At 50.9% G+C, this 21,451-nt stretch overlaps 1 protein-coding gene and 1 long non-coding RNA gene across 3 annotated transcripts; one reads left to right on the forward strand and one right to left on the reverse strand.

Moving 5' to 3' along the window:
- Positions 1-115: 115 nt before the first annotated feature.
- LOC142451899 (uncharacterized) lies at positions 116-10,690 on the forward strand. The gene is made up of 3 exons (XR_012785006.1): positions 116-357; positions 3,723-3,773; positions 10,182-10,690. It is a non-coding gene; the product is annotated as an uncharacterized LOC142451899 (long non-coding RNA).
- Positions 10,691-15,153: 4,463 nt separating this feature from the next.
- LOC142451894 (cytochrome P450 2D17-like) lies at positions 15,154-19,573 on the reverse strand. 2 transcript variants are annotated; one of them, XM_075553663.1, is made up of 9 exons: positions 18,649-19,573; positions 17,880-18,051; positions 17,191-17,343; positions 16,945-17,105; positions 16,668-16,844; positions 16,388-16,529; positions 16,003-16,190; positions 15,502-15,643; positions 15,154-15,407 (listed from the first exon to the last, which is right to left on the reverse strand). In XM_075553663.1, the coding sequence occupies exons 1-9, from the start codon at positions 18,835-18,837 to the stop codon at positions 15,229-15,231; spliced, it is 1,503 nt and encodes a 500-aa protein (XP_075409778.1). In that variant the 5' UTR covers positions 18,838-19,573; the 3' UTR covers positions 15,154-15,228. The 2 variants fall into 2 exon arrangements, with proteins under 2 accessions (XP_075409778.1, XP_075409780.1); XM_075553665.1 differs by lacking the exon at positions 18,649-19,573 and adding an exon at positions 18,239-18,534.
- Positions 19,574-21,451: the final 1,878 nt, after the last annotated feature.

Genomic DNA, 21,451 nt, shown 5'->3' on the forward strand with positions numbered 1-21,451 from the left:
GTTACGCCCCTAACTCCTGGCTGGGCGGGAGGACGGCTAAGCGATTCTCTGATTGGGTGGGAGTGCAGCCGTGGAGTTGCGCATGCTCACTAGCGGAAACACGGCCCGGGGTCGCGTCAGTTCTTAGCGTCGCACCGCGGACCCACTGGCGCCGCCAGGGGGCGATCGGGGTCAAGCTGCCTGCTGGCGGGAGGGAGGCGGCGCAGAGCCAAGACCTCCCGCGCGCCCTGAGGCGCCTCAGGCCTCCAAGCGTTGCCTTCGCTGGAGGGTCTGGACATTTGGGCCCGGAGGCGGAGAGCGACGTTGGACTCTCGACCGTCGCGCTGAGCCTGCCCCTGCGCGGCCCTTCGGCCACAGGTAGGCTTTCTTTTCATCCAGTCTGCGGTAGACAGGGGCAGCCGGCGCAGCGCAGCCCTTGCGTTTAGCTCCTTGGCGTTTCTCCACAGGCCGATTCTTCCTGCAGCCCCGGTTCAGACAGGCATTTGGGTCCCCAGGCCGGATCTCTGGGAAGGAATTTGGGAAGGGAAGGGACTTTAGCTGCTCCCATCCAGGCCACACCCTGTCAGATGGAACTGTGACCCGCCCCTAGTGCTGTGAGCTACCAGGGATGAGTACCACAGAAGAACCATCGCCTGGCCCTGCGCCCTCCTCAGGACCCTTGTGTGGATGCTTTACCTTTTCAGCTGTCTCCTTGAAGATCAACCTCGCTTTCACCAGGCTGTATTTGACCAAGTGGCATGCCCTCTCCAGGGACTGCCCTCTCCTGGCCATATGAGTCCGCAGTAGTCCTGTTTACTCTCTGGTCTGTAGGGATGGTTGAGCCCAAGGTTCAGGACTGCCACCAATTCCATCCTGAACTCAGTGACCCAGGAGGAAGGCAGGACTGCTCCCTAGGGAACAGGCAGCCTCAGGTTCCCCCACAGAGTGGATGGTGGGGCCACAACCTCTAACCCATCAGTTAGCAGCCCAGCACCTGCCCCACTGCCCCACCAGAGCTCCATAGAGATTTCCTGATCCGCATTTTGCAGATGAGGAAACTGAAATGCAGAGAGGCTCCCGTTGCCACCTTAGACCCCTCCTCCGGCAGGGACATAGCTCTCTCTGAAAACTCAAGTGACAGGCTCCTTGTGGGTGCCTACTGGGAAGAGACTAGTGTGGGTTATGGCCTACATCTATGTGTTAGTCCGGGTAGACCAGACAAACAAATCCCTGGACACACATGAGTATAAGAAAGAGATTTATCTATGAGAGCAATTGAACATTGAGAAAGCAGCCCAGCCCAGACCAGATCAAATGTATAAGTCCGATATTAACCCATATGTCTGATACCAATCTATAAAGCCCTCTTTAGACTCACGAAACACATGCACTGAATATGATGCCGAATGTAGAAGATCAGAGGCCATTGGGTAAAGGCCTTGGATCCAGTGTCATTGGAAACATCTCTGCACTGGCAGGGGTCTCTGTGTCAGGGTCGGTCCATGTGTCTTGTTAGCTGGTATGTCTCCTAGGGAGTGAACAGAGATAGAGAAGTGTCTCTCATCTCCCAGGAGGAAGTACCGGATTTCCCAGAATTCTCAGGAGAAGGCCATACCCACACAGAGGCCTCATTGGCTATCTCCAGATTGGCAGCCTAGATGCCACCCCTACACTCTTAATCCTTAAATTGACACCAGTTTAGGTGCGTACCACAATCTAGCTCAGGGTTAAAAACAGATTCCCTTTACCCCACTTGCTTTTAACATGCATTTTTACATGGAAATGACTCAGACAGCAGGAGGCATGGAGTATATGTATATAAATGGCAGCGAATCAAAGTGAAGTGGAGACTGTGGAAATTTGCCGCACTAAAGAAGCATTCAGGGCGACCCAACAGAAACACACACACACACACACACACACACACACACACACACATACCGGTGACAGGTGACCAACACAGAAACTGGGGGGAGTGAGACCACAGTCAGTGTATGATAGGAACATAATACTAATTGATCATTTATCAGCAGATCGCCAGGGTGGGGAGTGGGAGGGAGCGGGAAAAGAGGAGCTGATCCCAAGGGCTCAATAGAAGGTAAATGTCTGGAAAAGAATCATGGCAACATATGTACAAATATGCTTGATAACAGCCAGTGCATTAGCTTGTTTAAGGCACACAGCACACCTGTGAAGCAAGGCTGGTTGTTAAGCCCATATTACAGATGAGAAAACTGAGATCCAGTAACTGAACCTTAGGCTCCAGAAATTATGCCCGACATCATGACACCTATCTGTGTCATTCTAACTTGGCCCACGACCCTGCTAACCCACTGGGACCTTTGAGGGCCCTGTGATTCTTCCATGGGCATTGGATCTACACTCTGCACCCACTGGCCTGTGATCTGCCTGCGTCCTTGCATGCAGCTGTGTGAATCTGAAGAGGGACTTATGGGCTTGCTCTGTGGACTGGGCTGGGATGTTTCCCTGAGCTAGAATGACTTCTTGATATAAAAGCTGTCTCTTATACATATATGAGTGTCCAGGATATGTTTCTCTAGTCAACCCGGCCTAACACACTTACTCTGTAATCGATCAGTGCCATCACTGGGCATTTACTTAGGAGAAATACAAAGATCGGTCCACACCACGGCGTGTACACAAGTGCTCATAGCATTAGGCACAGTAGGCAAAGCGTGGCCATCAACTGATGCATGGATCAGTACAATGAGACCTTCTATACCAGGGACTATTTTCTAGCCTTGAAAAGGAATGTATTCCTCACTCCACCGCTTTCCTTCAAACTTACCTGTAGCCCCTGAGCTTCAGGCTGAAAGTCCATCGTGTGAGAGGCAGCCCATGACTGCTGTCCCAAGGCTACAAAACTGCTTATCTTTGGACTGTGGCTCAGTTCTCATGCCTTGAGGGTCCCCAAGACATAGTGGCTGGGGATGACCATATACTTAACATTGTAATGCCCTCTTACTTTATTCTGACACATTTTTATCTGGTAGGCATGATTCTGCCGATGTGAATGCATATTATTGAAAGTTTTGCCCTATTACCCACCCACCCCCATTGTTCATGTAAATAATGTCCAGTCATTTAACAGTTTAATCTGTATGAATCAACAACTCATGAATAGCAGTTTGTAGCTGGCCTAGACTTGTATAACTTCCTTTTCTCAACAGTGTTTTAAATTCTATACCATTGGCTAAATTAAGAACACTCTGCACAGAATTACCATATGCTCCAGGGGGATGAATAATAATGTTCTCTAAAGTAAAATGAAAATGATGTGAACCATTTAAAGTGAACCCCTAAAGTGAACCAGAGACACATATAAACTTAACTATATGGATGAATTCTGGGCTCGCACTTAGTTATAGCCCCATTCCAAGAACAATGAGTTCTTTTGACATGGCCCTGCTTGTTGCTCGGCCTTACGAAGAGGTTGCTGAAGACTTGGGTGCTATAACAAAGTGTGGTGAAGAAACTAGATGGTGCCTAGCTATCAGACAGAATAGCATCTGGGGTCTTAAAGGTTTTTCTTCTAACAAGCAGCCATCTAAGTGAGGCATCAATTAAGTCCACATGGAAGTAGCTCACCAATCTGCGTGATCCACGGATTGTAAATAATAAAATCCAAATCCAAAGGAGGGAATGGTATTTGGGCTTAAATTGTGAACACCTGGTATACAGAAGGCTGTGCATGACGCTGGATGTCTCAAATCCATTTACAGGGTCCACACATGGATTACGCCTTTGGTGAATCCCCTCTGAGCAGAGCTCAGGTATGTGAATAGCATTGTTATCAGACCGAGAACATTGTAAAGTTGATTATGACAGAATCGTTAGTTTAAAATTATGTATCTTATCATTTGATCTCCCCATTTGAAAGTTGTTTCCATGTACAAAGGAAAAGAAAAGTGCAGGGGAAATTCATGTGGAGTAGCCTCCAGTGAATCCACTCTGACCTTGGACAAGGGGTGTGAGAGCCTGGCTCTCATGCAGAGCGCATTGGGAAGTGCATGACTGCAGAGGGAGTTCAGTTAAAATACAACCCTTTCTCAGTTGATGACCCGTCTGACCCAATTTACATTTCATCTAGTTTTTAATATTCTCTGCTCTCTTTTAGATTCAAGTTTTTCTGTTTTACTTCATTATTTGTGTGTGTGTCTGTGCATGTGTGTGCGTGTTTTCCTATATATGAAATCCAGGTTAGGTAAGTCTATAGAGACAGTAACTGAATCAGTCGTTTTTTGGAGTTATGGTGGGGGTTGGGAGGAAACGGTGAGCTAATAACAATGAGTACAAAAAAGAAGAAACTTCAAAAATTGATTGTGGTGGTGATTGAATAACTCTAACTATGATTCATCTATTGACTTGCATGATAGGTGACATGTCAAATAAAAGTTATTTTTTTATTTTTATTTTTTTAATTTATTTTTAAAATTATTTTTATTTTTTATTTTAACAATTTATTGGGGCTCATACAATTCTTTTCACAGTTCATACATATACATACATCAATTGTATAAAGCACATCTGTACAGTCTTTGCCCTAATCATTTTTTTCTCTTTTCTTCTTTTACATTTTATTAGGGACTCATACAACTCTTACCACAATCCATACATATACATACATCAATTGTATAAAGCACATCCATACATTCCCTGCCCCAATCATTCTCAAGGCATTTGCTCTCCACTTAAGCCCCTTGCATCAGGTCCTCTTTTTTTCCCCCCCCTCCCTCCCCATTCGCCCCTCCCTCATATGCCCTTGGTAATTTATACATCGTTGTTTTGTCATATCTTGCCCTATCCGGAGTCTCCCTTCCCCCCTTCTCTGCTGTCCCTCTCCCAGGGAAGAGGTCACATGTGGATCCTTGTAATCAGTTCCCCCTTTCCAACCCACTCACCCTCCACTCTCCCAGCATTGTCCCTCACACCCTTGGTCCTGAAGGTATCATCCACCCTGGATTCCCTGTACCTCCAACCCTCATATGCACCAGTGTACAGCCTCTGTCCTATCCAGCCCTGCAAGGTAGAATTCGGATCATGGTAGTTGGGGGGAGGAAGCATCCAGGATCTGGGGGAAAGCTGTGTTCTTCATCGATACTACCTCACACCCTAATTAACCCATCTCCTCTCCTAAACCCCTCTATGAGGGGATCTCCATTGGCCGACACTTGGGCCTTGGGTCTCCACTCTGCACTTCCCCCTTCATTTAATATGATATATATATACATATATATACATACATATACACATATACACATATATGCACATACATACACACACTTATATCATTTTTTTTTTTGCATGATGCCTTATACCTGGTCCCTTGGCACCTCGTGATCGCACTGGCCGGTGTGCTTCTTCCATGTGGGCTTTTTTGCTTCTGAGCTAGATGGCCGCTTGTTCACCTTCAAGCCTTTAAGACCCCAGACACTATCTCTTTTGATAGCCGGGCACCATCAGCTTTCTTCACCACATTTGCTTATGCACCAATTTGTCTTCAGCGATCCGATCATGGAGGTGTGCAGTCAATGATATGATTTTTTGTTCTTTGATGCCTGGTAACTGATCCCTTTGGGACCACTCGATCACACAGGCTGGTGTGTTCTTCCATGTGGACTTTGTTGCTTCTAAGCTAGATGCCCGCTTGTTTATCTTCAAGCCTTTAAGACCCCAGTCACTATCTCTTTTGATAGCCGGGCACCATCAGCTTTCTTCACCACATTTACTTGTTCACCCACTTTGGTTCCAGCCGTTGTGTCGGGAGAGTGAGCATCATAGAGTTCCAATTTAATAAAAGAAGGTATTCATGCATTGAGGGAGTGTTTGAGTAGAGGCCCAAGGTTCTCCCGCCACCTTAATACTTGACCTATAAATATAGACACATAGATCTATTTCCCCATCCTCCTATATATCTTTGCATGTACATGTCTTTGTCTAGACCTCCATGAATGCCCTTTGACTCCTAGCTCTTTCCTCCATCTCCCTTGACTTTCCTCCTGCCCTACTACCATGCTTCATCGCCACCTGGGCTAGAGTATACCTCTTCTCTAAGTAACCTTACCCTTGATCATTTCCCACCATGCCTGCCACTCCCCCTTCTCTGGCTCTCATGCAGAGCGCATTGGGAAGTGCATGACTGCAGAGGGAGTTCAGTTAAAATACAACCCTTTCTCAGTTGATGACCCGTCTGACCCAATTTACATTTCATCTAGTTTTTAATATTCTCTGCTCTCTTTTAGATTTAAGTTTTTGTTTTACTTGATTATTACTGTGTGTGTGTGTGTGTGTTTGTCTGTTTTCCTGTATATGAAATCCAGGATAGGTAAGTCTATAGAGACAGTAACTGAATTAATCGTTTTTTAAAGTTATGGCAGGGGGTTGGGAGGAAATGGTGAGCTCATAACAATGAGTACGAAAAAGAAGAAACATCAAAAATTGATTGTGGTGATGATTGTATAACTCTAACTATGATTCATCTATTGACTTGCATGATAGGTGACATGTCAAACTAAAGTTTTTTTTACAAAAAAGAATGAAGTCATGATATATGCTACAACATGGATGAACCTTGAGAACATTAAGCTCCGTGAAACGAGTTACATAAAATTGTGTAACTCACTTAAATCAAATTTCCCTGAATAGTCACATACACAGAGACAGGAAAAAGTTGTTTGACATCATTGTAGATCTCAGTGAGCTGCAGGAAGCAGTAGAGAGAGATGCCGTGTAGCCTTTCTCCGGTTTCCCTCAATGATGCCAGCATCCAGATCTGTATGTAGCACAGGATCAAACCCAGCATATGTACAGTCACATCAAGATCAGAACATGTATATCACTGAACGCTTCCTCATGCTGCTCCTTGATAGTCGTACCGACTTCCCTTAGACCCCTCCCTCCTTAGGCCCGGACTGCCACCAATCTAGTCCCCATTTCTATAATTTTGCCATTTCAGAAAGATTATATAAATGTACCCACATAGTATGGAAGTTTGTGTGTTAACGTATATTATTTTTTAAAGGATATAAAACTATATCACGATTCCTCTGTTTTTACAATAAATAATATACAATAAGATTAATATTCTGATTACTATAAAGCTATGTTCCATGGCTTCGGCCACATTGGAATAACCCAAATACTGAGAAATTGAACTACTGGTAAAGACTGGGTTTGGGATTAAAAAATAAACATAAAGAAACCATACAGAACAATAATTGAGATTACAACTTTGTTTGCCATTTTGGCCAGCAGTTCTTAAACTTCACCCCTAACTATCTTATTAGGTTTTCACCAGCATAGTCTGAAAACATCCCATGAATCACAACCTTTTGGTTAGTGTAAAGCAGGGGTTTCACTTTCTGTAAAGGAAGGGCGTGCTAAGAGGGACTATTGGTCCTCTATGCCCTGCGTATCAGTCTTGCCAATATCAGTCAGTTTTCTTCTCTGGATCATTTATTTGATTGAATAGCTTATGGCTTACAATTCTTTTCCCCCCAGTTTACTTAAGGTGATCAATCTATTTCTTGAGTTGCTCAGTATGATAGAAAATAATTCTATATATGATTGTTAAGTGTCAATTTTGTTTGGAATAGTTTAATTTTTGGTAAATGTAAACACACACGCACACAAAATCCAGACTGGTCTTAAGGCATACGTTCTGGATGAATACAAGCTCTGATTGAGTAATGACTGAGTAAAATTTCTTTCCTGGTAAATGCAGCAACTACAAAAAGCTCTGTTCCTTCAAAGCAACCAGTGCTCTCGATGCAAAAACAGCAACATAACTCCCAACAACTACAATACTCTTTCAAGACAAACATACCAAACTTGATTTCCATTAGGAGGTCATTAATTATAATATGCAGTTTAGATTATCTATAAATAAAACACAAGAGTCAAATTATACCCATCGGTATCACTGCCACCAAATAATGAACTTCCATCTTCTGGACAAGAATGTCAAATTAGTTTCTCCTCATGAAACACAGTTCAGGTCATGTTTGCTTCTCTTGGCCCAAGCCTGTCTCATCGGAATCTTTCCATTTCTGAGAACCATTCACCTCCCACTGCTGGCTGTGGCCCCAATTATTGGCTCAAGATCAAGGCCTTGGGCATAGCCCCTGGGTCTGTCAGCAGCTTCTCTTTTTTCCTTGTCATCAGATTCACTGTCCGATAAAGACTTCCTTTTTGTATCATGTTTTCTTTGCCAGCTTTTTGGGAATTAAATGCTTCGCTGGATTCTGGACAGGCCCCATGTTCTCCAGGTTCCCACGTAGTGTCAGCATCTGTCAGTCACTTCCTTTCCACCCTCCCATTCAGCACGTTTTCTACCACTTGAACTTGTTTACTCTTTCCATTCTGTTTCTTTCCTTTTTTTCTTTCTTTCTGCAACATTGGTTTATTGGGGCCCTTTTGAGTGCAGACTTGAACTATTATTCATACCTGTGCGCTACTCTAGGTCACAGGCCCCAGGCGTCTCCCGCCCTGCGAGCCTCCAGCTGAAGCCACACCTGAGCAGGAAGGAGGCTGGATGCGAATGCAGTCATTTTTGCTTAGCTCAGATTCTGAAGATTTTCTACTCTGATTTTTTCCCCTAGAAGTTTTCTAGTTTTACATTACGGCGTGTGCTCCATTTGAGAGAGAGAGAGAGTGTGTGTGTAAGGTTGCATTTTCCCTTCCGGGAGCTCTTTTTCTTAAATATTTGGATAATTTATGTAAAATACAAAGGTCGTGTGCAAGTTCTGTGCATTTTGATAAATGTCTACACTTCCATAACTTCATAATCCCGATGAGACCGTTCCATCCCTCTCAAACCTTCCACCATTCTCCCTTGAAGTACCTCCCAACACCCTGTCAACCAATGAACAGCTTTCTGTTCTTCAGGTTTGTTTCTGTCTGTCATCTCTAAGATGGTGAATTAGGAAAGGGGGTACATGTTGAATCAACTTTGTATTTCACGGTTTAAATGACTAGCACATATAAAAGGTCCACCTAGTGTTGCCTTTGCAAGGATGTCATGTCGTTGGGAGAACACAGCACCTAGCCTTGTGAGTCTGGTTTCTGTAGCACAACGTATTTTCCACAACATCCACATTGTGTCCGTACTTTGTCCTACGTTTTCCCAGGGATGTGCATCCATTGTGTGGATGTAGGAGTTTGTTTATCCTTTCATCAATGAAAGATATTTGCAATGTTTATGCCTTTTGTGGGGTATAAAAAAACCACTGCACAGAGTCGAAGAAGAAGGACTGGCTCCCCACTCTGAAGGAAGGAGCCACCAGAAACCATTTGCTTCGAAACACAGTCAGATACGAAGACCTCAAAACTGGAAGCCGGATATTATTGGAGGGAGTCCCGGAAAAGGGGCCTCTCAGGTCCGAGGGACTCAACTGGCAGTTGAGGAGGAGCTGGTTTCTCAGAGTGGAGTCCACCATGGTGACGAGGGTCCAGTAAAGCCTGTGGGAATGCAGGGGTGGGTTCCAATCACGGTGCTCAGTGTTGACATCACTAAGACTAAACCGTATCCCAGCCAAGTTCTACAGTACACTCTGGTTACTCTTCCTTGTGTTTAACCGTGATTTCTGCGATTTTCTTTGTGTATATCATTAATTCCCAGAGGCTCTGGTGGCAGTGTGCGTGACGCCATGGGCTGCTAACTGCAAGTGCCGCCAGGTCAGCAGTTCAAATTCACCAGCTGCTCCTCAAGAGAAAGGCTGCGTGTTGTACTCCCGTTAGGAGGTTCCATCTCAGAAACTAACAGGAGCAGTCCTACCCCGTCCTGTAGGATAGCTAGGAGTCAGCATGCATGTGATGGCAGTGTTTCTTACCATGTATTCTTCGAAGCTCTCTGCCCAAATGATGTCTCCTTTCAATGTGTGGTGGGGGCCACTCCCACTGCCTTCACCTTCTTGTAGAGGAGCCCCGCGGGGACCTGCCAGAGCCCTGGGGTGCTTCCCCCACCTCTGGATCCACAGACTTTTTACCCCCTGGCCTGTTATCGCCCTGCAGTTCTGCATCACTGCATGTGGCAGCGTGAGTCTGCAGAGGGACTTATGGACTAGTATCAGGCTGACGGACTTCAGTTGGACTGGGCTGTTTTCCTGATCATCTATTACTCTCTGATATGAAGGTCTTTCTTAGACGTAGACAAGTGTCACTGGATTTGTTTCTCTCCGTAGCCCGCCCTAACACAGACTAGAAAGCGCCTTGTTTTTCCTGAGGAGAAACTGCTTCTGACCTGCTGCCTTGCAGACCACAGCCCAACCTGTATCTACTATGTCACCAGGGCTCCACGAAGAAGGCCCGTCCGTATTATGTAAATTTACATAGCACTCACTAAAGAGTGATGAAGATGTGGAAGTCTAGCAGCATCTTTGGTCTCAAAGTGATCCAATATGCAATCAAGATGCATTGATAGGGAGGGGGGGGGGAAAAGAGGACCTGATGCAAGGGGCTTAAGTGGAGAGCAAATGCCTTGAGAATGATTGGGGCAGGGAATGTATGGATGTGCTTTATACAATTGATGTATGTATATGTATGGATTGTGGTAAGAGTTGTTTGAGTCCCTAATAAAATGTAAAAGAAGAAAAGAGAAAAAAATGATTAGGGCAAAGACTATACAGATGTGTTTTATACAATTGATGTATGTATATGTATGAACTGTGAAAAGAATTGTATCAGCCCCAATAAATTGTTTAAAAAAAAAGATGCATTGATGATTACTAGTGATTGGAATGCAAAAGCTAGAAAGACACAGAATCTGTAGTCGGAAAATAAGGCATAGTATTTTGCAAAACCAAGACTTACCGTATATACTCGTGTACAAACAATGTGCTGAAAAACTGGGGTTCGGCTTATACACGGGTCAGTGGTACCCCAGCGAGGTATAACATCTTGCGGTTCCTGCGCTGTTCATTCAAAGCCCCACTGACACTGCAGGGCCTTGAATGTTTGTTTACTCACATCTAACCAATCAGAGCTGTCCTATGATGTGGACGGCTCCAATTCACAGAAGCACCCATAGTGATTCACTTACATAGGCAGCTGAGCTGCTGTCGCTCCCCTCTGGTCTCTGTGTTAATTCACATCCTGCATTTCCCACCATTGGCTTATACTCTAGTGAATCAGTTTTTCTGGTTTCCCAGATAATATTTAGGTACCTGGGCTTATACTCTGGTCAGCTTATATTCGAGTATATACAGTAATTCACTGCAAAGATTAAAAAACACACACACACACAACACACAACAGGAATGACAGACAGGAACTTGACCTGATGGAATCCACATCAATCAAATTGACTGCATCTATTGAAAGAGACCTTGGAGCAGTTCTGTGCCATCAGCCAGCTGAGGTCAGAGACTGAGGGACAAATCACATTTGCTCACATGTAAGTTCAAGTTGAAGCTGGAAAAAAATTAGAACAAGTCCACAAGAACCCAAATATAACCGTGATAATATGCCATCTGAATTAAGTCACCATCTCACAAATAGCTTTGGCACATTGCAGAGCAATGGGTGAAGGGCAGATGAGTGGTGGGGTGACATTTATAGCATCATGTGCCCGGAAGTTCAAAGGTCATTAAAAAGAACAGGAGGATCAGACTAGACATCAGAATAGACTGAGCAGGCAACTCCCACGAGAGTACAAAGGATAAATGCTGTGTCCAGAGCGTGGCACCCCATCAGACTTGACTGGAGGACATGCCTAGAGTTAAAAAATCAGACCTTGATCTGTTTACAGGTTTTTCTTTCTTTAAAAAAAATTTTTTTTAATTAATTTATTCTTGTAGGGACATTGGCTTTCTTTTTTGTTGTCAAATCTGTGTTCTCATTCATCTCCTGTCTTGCAATGCCTTGTTTTTTGGTGCATATTATTATCTCTGCAGATCTACCTACATAAGATAGGCTGGATAAACAGTCTGGAGGAGAAAAACGGGAACAATGGTTCTGGGGGACATGGGAAGGGAGAGGCGGGGGTAAGGAGGTGATGTTGACCAACCCAGGGACAGGGGAACAACAAGTGATCCAAAATCAGTGGCAAGGAGGGTGTGAGAGGTCTGTTAGGGATTCAGCAAGGGCAACTTTACCGAGAGAAATTACTGAAATCCAAATGAAGGCTGAGCATGATAGTGGGACAAGAGAAAAGTAAAAGGAAATAGAGGAAAGAACTAGGAGACAAAGGGTATTTATAGAGGTCTAAATACAGGCAAGTACATATGTAAATATATTTATATAGGACAGTGGGGAAATAGGTCTACATGCATGTATTTATAGGTTTAGTATTAAGTCAGCAGATGAACATTGTGATAATCCATCTCATCGATGGCCGTTGTCCTCATGTCTGCTGACCCTTTCCTTAACCAAAGGTGATGCCCTTGTCCAGACACCGGCCTCTCATGACAGAGACCATGCCCAATGTGTGAGATGAAGTCTCGCCAGAATTACTTCTAGAAACCAATGCAATTGTACTTTTTTCAAGACAGACGTCTGTTCCCCGCAGGCTGGATTCTATTGTTGATCCCAGAACCGACTCCTTGGTAACCAACCCCACCGCACCATCGTTTGCTTTCTGAGGGACTGCTTTAGAAGTTTTCTGTAGACACTCGGTGGTATGTACGCAGAAGTGCCTGACAGTGGACTGAGCAGGGAGACCTCCCCTCAGTCTCCCCCATCTCTGTTGTGCAGCCCATAGGGGAGACCTCAAGACCCGTGGGAAGGGAGGATGATGGAGAAATGCTACCTTGGACCAGTCAGGTGAATGAGGGCTGGGACTCCTTCTCGGCGGTGGGGAGACTGTCCTGTGAGGGGACGCTGCTGTCAGGGAACGGTGGTCAGGGAAGGTCCTCCAGTCACCTCAGCTGGTGTCACTTGTCCTTGTTCCCTCTGTAAAGATGCACAGCCCAGAGTGGGAGGCAGCAGGGGTCCGAGGTGAGTGAGTCCTGACTGCAAGGGTCTGGGGCCTGGCTGCCTCCTCAGGACTCCTGCAGACCCAGGACTCTCAGCTCTGGGCCCAGCAGGGAACCCCCCACCCTGCCTGAGCTAGAGAGGGGGAAAAGGCTTTCTGGAAACAGGAGTGAAGAGCAGGGTGAGGAGGAGGCTTTCTGAGGGCCTTTCTGTGGTCACTGCTTTCTTACCCATCAGCCCCTCTCACAAGCACAGCACTCTCCCTCCCCCAACACACACACACACACACACACACACACACACACACACACACGGAGGCCTGATTTTGTTGCCCACCAGGAGGCTTACCCTCCCCTCAGGAGTGGGTGTGGTGAAGGCTCAAGGGAGGCAGCCAACAGGCTTAGGCTTAAGAAGATGAAACGGGAGCAGGTGGTGGTCCAGAGCCCTGACTGGGAGGGAGAACAGCCCTGACCAGGTTTTACTGAGGGACCCTGAGCCACTGCAGGCAGGCCTTGGACCGGGAGGGATGGGTATCAGGACTGCCCTGCCCTTTAGGTGTAGGATTGAAGGTGGGGGCAGCAAGCTGGCTGTAACCCTGCTCATTCCTACTCCCCAGGAAATGAAAAGGGTCCCAAACCAGGCCTCTGGTAATGTGGCAATACTGTCACCATGCTGCACACATCGGCTTCTCGTCACCTGCCAGCCAGCCCACCCTCCTGCTCCCACCTTGGTTTGGGAGACTGCAGGGCCATTCCCCTTGGGTGGCCACAGACCTACCCTCCGTCAAAGGTGGGGCTTTTTGCTCCCTTACAGAGACAGTCTCGGGACCCACAGGGCAGTTCGATCCTGTCCCTCCAGGGTTGCTACGGGTTGGCATCAACACCATGGCAGTGAGTTTGGACATGGGTGGAGTCCCACGTCCTAGGAAAGGTTCCTCCCAGCTAGGGACCCACAGGGCACCTCTTTTTGCATTGTAGAGGCCTCTAGAACGGATGGAGGGCAAGGTGAAAGGTGCACGTGTGGTCCCTTCCTGAGGCGGTTCGGCCTGGGCTGGTTCCCTGCCTCCAATGTCAGACCCGCAGGCAACACTGTGCCCCATAAACTCCATGAGTTGCTGCTGTAGCAGGACCAGCACCTCCTGCTTGGGCACGTCTTCTCAAGCCTGCTCTGCAACATCCACACACGCGACAGGTCATGGGCACCACCTCCTGCCACCACTCCCTGCCTGGACAGAGGGCAACTGCGGAGGGACCTTGGCTGGGCTTCTGACTCATGATCTGAGGACACATCTAGTTCCCCGTGGAGCTGGGGGGAGGGAACTCTATGTCATACCTCACACGGAGGGTCCTCTGGGGTGGCTTCCAGACCTGGGTGTCTGTGTCTCTGATCCAGCTGTCACCCTAGTGTGTCGGGGTGTGCCCGAGACTCAGGGAACCAGACAGTTGTCATGGACGCTTGGGTGCTGCCGGTGTGCCCGTCCAGAGCCAGCTTTTGTCAGGGTCAGGACAGAGGTGCGGGACAGCAGCTCCTGTGCACGCGGTGGGGTTGACAGGCCAGCACATTCTAGAGAGGGAGGTGGAGCTTGGGGGCCACCTGGGGCAACCTCTCCTGGGCCCAAGGAGGAGCACAAGCCAGGGAAGGGCGGGGCTGGCAGAGGGTGTGCCCTGGGCTAGCAGTCTGGCTCTGGTTCAGGCTGGGTCTGGTTGTAGGCGTCATTATTGGGCCAGGTGGGTAAAGTCCAACCTTAGGGAGTCTGTGAAGCTCTGAGGCTCAGTGAGGTTGCTCACTCAACTGCCCCCAGGCCTTCACAAAGAGAACAATGACACCCACGGCCCAGTGTTTGCTCCGTTACCACCCTGGCACCCACTGCCCAGCCCTGTTTCCCCACCCTTTAGGGGAACACTGATGTGAGGAAGCAGATGAAGTGGTCCAGCTCCCGGTGCAGGCTGTGTGAAGGGGGCCGGAGTTGGAGGTACCAGGCTGAGGACGCCCCTCCCCATCAGGGAAAACTCCTCTTAGCGCCCTAGTCTCACCCTGCACGCCACCCCACAGCCTAGGAGCGGGGCTTCTACACCGCCTTTGCCACCAGATCAAAAAGACAGCGGTGGGCGACGAGGAGTGCGTGGGAGGGAGGGCAGAGCAGCCTGCTGCCTTCTGAACCTCAGTATATCTGCTTCTCAAATGGGCAGAGGGACTGGCTTGCTGGCTTCTGAGACCCAGTCATGCAGGGGCTAGCCTGGGGTGTTGAGGGGACGAGATGCCAGGAGAAAGCAGCTTTATTTTCAGGGTCAGGCTGGGAAGTGGCCGGGCCCTGGACAACTAGCGGGGCACAGCACAGAGCTGGAAGGGGGCTGGGGACACCATGAGGGCATAGACACCATGGTCACTGGGCAGGGGTTGTCCAGGGGGCACCGAGAAGCTGAAGCGCTGCAGGAGGCGGGTAAAGAAGAGGAACAGCTCCATCCGCGCCAGGGGCTCCCCGAGGCAGGTGCGGCGGCCTGGGGGTGGGCACACTGGCTCAGTAAGTCTGGGGGCTGGGGTCCCCCATCCCATCCCTCACCAAGGCTTGTGGACCGGGCACCCCCCAGGCACCTGCTGAGAAAGGCATGAAGGCCTCCTGCTTCACGAAGTGGCCCTGGGCATCCAGGAAGTGGTCCGGGTAGAAGCGGAAGGGCTTCTCCCAGAAGCGCTCGTCCTTCAGCACCGATGACAGATTCAGGAGGAGCATCGTCCCCTGTTCAGGAGACGCTGGTGTGGCTGGGGGCCTGGGCAGGGGGTGCTGTGGCCCCAGCCACTGGCTGTACACACAGACACACACTCCCCTCCGGGTACACCCTGAACCCACCCAAAGAAAGTTCCCCTTGGGAAAACACCCTAACCCTCCAGCTCCCACCACAGATCAGGGGACGAGTCTCCCATGGCAGGTACAACGTCTCCTGCAGGCTGGGACTGGACCTCATGCCTAGAAGGCTGGACACACAGGATGGATGGACAGACAGACTAGCACCTGTCGGTATCCCCTGGTCAATACCTTGCAGGGGCTGTGAGCTGGCAGGTGGCCCTGAGTCCAGAGTGAAGGGGTCGCAGCCCTACCTTGGGGATGATGAAGCCCTGCACTTCAGTGTCACAGGTCGTCATGTGAGGCAGGTTTAGTGGCAGTATGTCTCCAAAGCGTTGCACCTCGTGCACCACGGCTGTGGTGTATGGCATGCGGGCCTGGTCCCCCAGCTCAGGTCTCTTCTCCTGCCCTATCACCTCGTCGATCTCCTGCTGGACACGACCTGGTAGAGGGGTCTCCGAGTGAGCCAGAACCCAGGGCCCTTCCCACTCCTCTGTAGCCATGTGTCTACATGCCCCGGTGTCGGCAGCCCGGGCCCAGCTCTGCCGTACCACTGACCCTGCTGTACAAATGGAGCTGGGGAGTGGGAGGGGTGGGGGTAACAGCCTGTCCACCCTCAACGTCTTGCCCGGTTCTCACGCTGCACGTCTGGGTGCAGGATCATGAGGAGGAGCGCCCAGGCGAGTGTGGTGGAGGTGGTCACCATCCCAGCAGAAAACAGGTCCGCGACCACCATACGCAGATTCTCATCAGTGAAGCTGCTCTCGGGGTTCCCCTGGTCCTGGGTCGAGCACAGAGGAGTTAGAAGGGGGAGAGGGAAGAGCGGGAATGCCCAGACAGCCCCACCCTGGTGGAGTCCCTGCTTCACTGGAGGGGCGGTGCACAATCCCTACTCCCAGGCCCTGGCTGCTGCCTGCACCTTGTCCACTTGGTCTAGGAAGGCATCGGTCAGGTCTCGGGGTGGCTGGCCTGGCTCTCGGCTCTCGCGGTGCTCAGTGACCAGCCCATCCAGCAGGTCCATAAAGGCCCTCAGTCCCGAGAAGACCTTGCTGGCCAGTCCGGGGATGCGCAGAAGTACGGGGCACGAGTTCAGCAGCTGGTGGATACACCAGGGGTTTGGGTGTTACCTGTGCTCTATCAGGGGACCAGGATTCTCCTGGAGTCTGCCCCCCTCCCTGTCCCCGTCCCTTCTGTACCTCGCGGAGGAAGGTGGAGTCCTCCTTCAGGCCCTCCTCCACCGCCACCAGGAGCTTGAGGAAGGTGGGGTCGTCATATTCAAAGCGGCGCCCGTGGGTGAGGGAGGCGATGACATTGCTCACAGCTTTGTTCAGGAGGGTGTTGGGGCTGAAGGGGCGACCTGCAAAGAGGGGGTGGTTCACAGGCGCCCCACGGCCGGCAGGTCATCCTCTGGGCGCCCTCAGCTCCTGCTGCCCAGCTCTCACCGTCCTTGGTGGCGAAGGCGGCGCAGAGGCAGTCGGCCTCCTCGATCACCCACTGCTCCAGAGACTTCTTGCCCAGGCCGAAGTTGCGCAGCGTGGACAGGGAGAAGCGCCGCTGCTCCCGCCACGCGTGCCCATAGCGTGCCAAGATCACACCTGTGGGATGACGGGCTCGTGGGCGGGGCCAGGAAGCATGTCCTGCGCCCCTCAGGGGCCCCTCCTCACCCTTACTTGGGACAGAAGTCATCCTAGTCTGTACCCCTGCTCGTGACAGACCTCATTCTCAACAGGTCCCAATGCCCAAGATAGATCCCTCTCCTGCCTGCTCAGTGACCAAGGTTGCCTAGTCTTGCCTTGCCCAGCCAGATCAGAGCCCTGGGTGGTACAAGCTCTGGGTGCAGACCCGCCCTGTCCTTAGTCAGTGGGCTCATATTGTTTTCGCTGCAGGACAGGCCCCACCTCTACCACACCCTCGCCCAGGAGACTCCGCCCTGTCCTCTGCAGCCCAGGACAGACTCCTCCTTTATGTCCCCTCCCTCACTCAGGACAAACCACACCCATCCCTTCTCAGGCCCAGGATACGCTCCGCCTCCAGCTTTTCCTGGCTCCTCCCTAGGTCACTGACATCCTAGATGGGTCACTGCCAGCCCAGGCCCCTGCAGAACATGGTCCCGGACCCCGCAGTCACTTGCCTTGGGCTTGTGGCCCGAAGCCAAGGTGCTTGTAGACTGGCATGGGCGGGCGGTCGGCTGTGTCCTCGCCGCGGAGTACCAGCGTCTCCCGAACGGCCGTCAGCCCGTTGACCACGACCACTGGGGTCCAGCACATCTGCAGGCTGAACACGTCCCCGAAGCGGCGCCGTAGCTGCAGACCGAGGCCAGGCGGCCATTAGGCCGGAACCCCACCACGGGGAGAGCCATTTTCACCACAGAACCAACTCTGGTCAGGCCAGATGGGCCCTTTGAAGCGGGTCAAGGATGAAAGGCCGGCCCCTGACCTCGGGGCCATTCTTTCTCCCGGTCAAGGTCTTCACCCCGATGCCACCGCCTACCTGTGATTTTGTTGTTTACCCCGGTGGCCTGTGAGCAGAGGCAGGTGAACTAAGGCTTAGGTAGATGGGCAGTCTGGCCCAAGGTCCCAGGAAAATATGAGAACAAGGTCATTCACCTCTGCCCCCTTTAAATCTTGCGTAAATCTTGATTCCATGGTGCTCAGTGCCCAGGCACCACTCCCATTCCTAAGGCCCTTTCTCCTGGCTCACTACCAGATTTAGTCTTGCATAATCTGGCTTGCAGCCAGCCCCACTCCCCTTTCCGGAGTTTTGTGCTGTTTTTTGACCTCTTCACCCAGCACCAATATGATTAACCAGTTGTCTTCTGGGTGAGCCCCTTGTTCTGCCTATGGTTTCACCTACCACCCAGTGTCCAGACGTCCTGTGTCCCACCCCACCACCGGCCTCACCTGGCCCATGCTGTGTGGCAAGTCCTTGAAATTCAACTGCAGCATGTTCCCCAGCACAGGCAGTGGCAGAGGCCCTGGTGGGTAGCGAGCAGCCCAGCGCACACGCCGGTACATCAGGTCCACCAGGAGCAGGAAAACAGTCACGGCCACGGCCAGGGGCGCCAAACCCTCCCCGGTCAGCAGGCCCATGGCTGCCTCAGTGTCTCCCCGGCTGGGAAGCAGCTTCCACAAGTCGACTCTGGACAATCCTGTGCACACCTGGCACCCTCGGACCAAAGCAGCTTCCTCAGCCCAGCTCTGGCTTATAAGGGGGTGAGGACTGGTCTTTGCCTTCCACCCCCAGCCAACTTGTGCACTCAAGTCCAAGGCCCTGAATGTCCAAGGCTGGGAGGGATGATCCAGTCTGTGAAGTTTGGGGGAGGGACAGAGCAGACCCGCCTCCCCAGGGGTGGAGCTTGAGATCCAGCTGCCATCTAGGATTAGGAGGGGTAGAAGCACACACCCTCCATCATTCCTCCTCCAGGGCTCTTGCCATATCCTAAGAGGATACAATCAGGTCCGCAGGGAAGACAGACCTCAGCTTTCCCGCCCCTCACTTGCCACCTCCTAGAGTGGCCTTTACTCTCTAGGTTTGTCACTGTCACTTGCCTGGCGAACACACACAATGAACACCAACTACTCCCACACGAGCCACATCCCTGCAACCGCTCCCACACAGATACATATAGTAACCCACACTCTGTAACTACTCATGTAGCCAGAGGAGTGGACACGCCCTGACTGACTGAGCCATCTGGAAACTCAGCACCAGGGCCGTTCAGGGGAGAAAGGAAACTAGGGCCCTCTAGGGGGCCTGCTCCCTCTCCTCCCCACCCCTTTCTAGACCTGGAGCTGCTCAGTCTTCCAGGGACAAAGAGGATAGAATTCCACTGGGGTGAGGAAGCTTCCTCATGCTTCTGTGTGGGCCTCTTCCTACCCCTCCCCCACCATGGCCAGCTGCAGCCACAAAGCCTGCCATTTCAGCCTCACTGGTGGTTGGGCCTCCGGTCCTGCTGGGCCAGCCTCTCCAACTTCTCCCTCCCAAATCTGCTTCTGGCATCCTTTAGTGGACCCCAGCCTCCCTGGACAGCTACTAGCTTTGGTGCCACCCCCTGCTGCTTTGCAGCTGGTGATACGGCTGCCAGACTCCTCCTCCCACCCCCTCCCTCCTAACAGGGAGTATCCACACTGGACAGGCCAGGGCCTCAGCCCCTCCTTCAACAGGTACAGGTGTGGGATTAAGCTGTTAAGTGGATGAAGCTGATTGAAACCCACAAGCTGAAACACACATAAATGTGGGGATGCAGGAGTCCAGGCATCGGAGAAGGGGCTTTCCAGGAGCTGAGGGCAGGGAGGGTCTGCGCAGGACACTCCCCCTCAGCCTCCTTGCCCAGCCCTGGGAGTGGGAGGCAAGCTCTCCTTCTGGACACAGCATAGTGCTCCAGCATCTGGAGGGGTTCTCCCGGGCTAAGGCTCTCTACTGACCAGAGGAAGGGGAGGTGAGGGGTCTCTTCCCCAGGTTTCCTCTGACCATGCCCTTTGGACTCAGCAGAGACCCTGGGGGCCAGTGTGGCTTAGACGGTTGCTCAGTTTGTGACAGTAATGCTCTCTGGCAATGCAGGCTTTCCCTACAGCGCCCCTCACTGGTGCTCGGCTGGACCCTGGGGGGAGACAAGTGCCACGCGGCTCCTGTTCCCAGATGAGTGGCAGGCCATGCAAAGCCAGCTCCAGTGGGGGCACTGACCAAGGCTGGCACAGGGTTTGTTGTGAAGGCATCTTAGAGATGTGGGCTCCGGCTGCTGTCACAGCTGGACTGTGGAGAACGGGGTTCCTGGGCCCCTAGATCGAGGCCACTTGATAGACCAGAAGGCCTCAGCTCAACTGCAAATTGGCCTGCAGGACGGGTGACTGTCACAGGACACGTGATGCTCTTTGATACCTGCTCTTACCTGTTGTCGTCCTGCCCCACCCTCTAGAAGCACAGCCACCTGATGCCTGGTGTCTGTAGGCCCTCGGGTGGCCCCTGTAAGGAGGGCAGCTCACACTGCCCACCACAAAGCAACCGGAGCTTCTATGCAGGGACCCAAGAGGGCCAAGATTCCCACCTTTCCACCCAGACTGCTGTCCCCTCATCTGCCACTTTGGGGCTGTAATCAGTGTCCCAATCTGCCCGATGCAGCACTGGCCACAGCGTGCTGATACTTGGGCTGTGGGTGCATAGGCCTCAGGCAGCAGAGGCTCCCTGCTGGGACCAGAGGGCACTGGGTAGTGTTCATTGCAGAACGTTCCTGGGAGCCCTAGGTGGCTCCTCCCCCCCTGCTCCCCCCCCCCGCCCCCGTTCCTCCCCCAGCTCACCTGCATGCCACAAGGAGAATTTTGCCTAATAGGAAGCATCTGCCCACAGGAAGACATCTTGCTCAAAATAGCCGTCTTTTAAGTTTGGGGCTCCAAATCGATGCTTGAACTTGATTTGTACCTCAGTAATGCCAAGTCAAGGCTGGACATGGACCTGAGACTGGAAGCAGATCTGAGCAGCTCGGGAAGCCACATCCCTACGGTCCAGTCTGCCTGCCTGCCCTTGCTGCCAAGGCCCCTGGGAGCCAACCACGCCCTGCTCTAGTGGGATGTGAAATGATACAACACTGCAACAAAACCAACCTGCCTTCTAGAGTCCTAGTTCTACTTCATAACATCACGCCTAGTGTTTCTGTCCAATAAAATGTCGAGTTACGTTGCATTTTAAATACCCGTGAAGATCAATATT

Source organism: Tenrec ecaudatus, chromosome 6 (genome assembly GCF_050624435.1).
Source record: "Tenrec ecaudatus isolate mTenEca1 chromosome 6, mTenEca1.hap1, whole genome shotgun sequence".
NCBI classification, from domain to species: domain Eukaryota; kingdom Metazoa; phylum Chordata; class Mammalia; order Afrosoricida; family Tenrecidae; genus Tenrec; species Tenrec ecaudatus.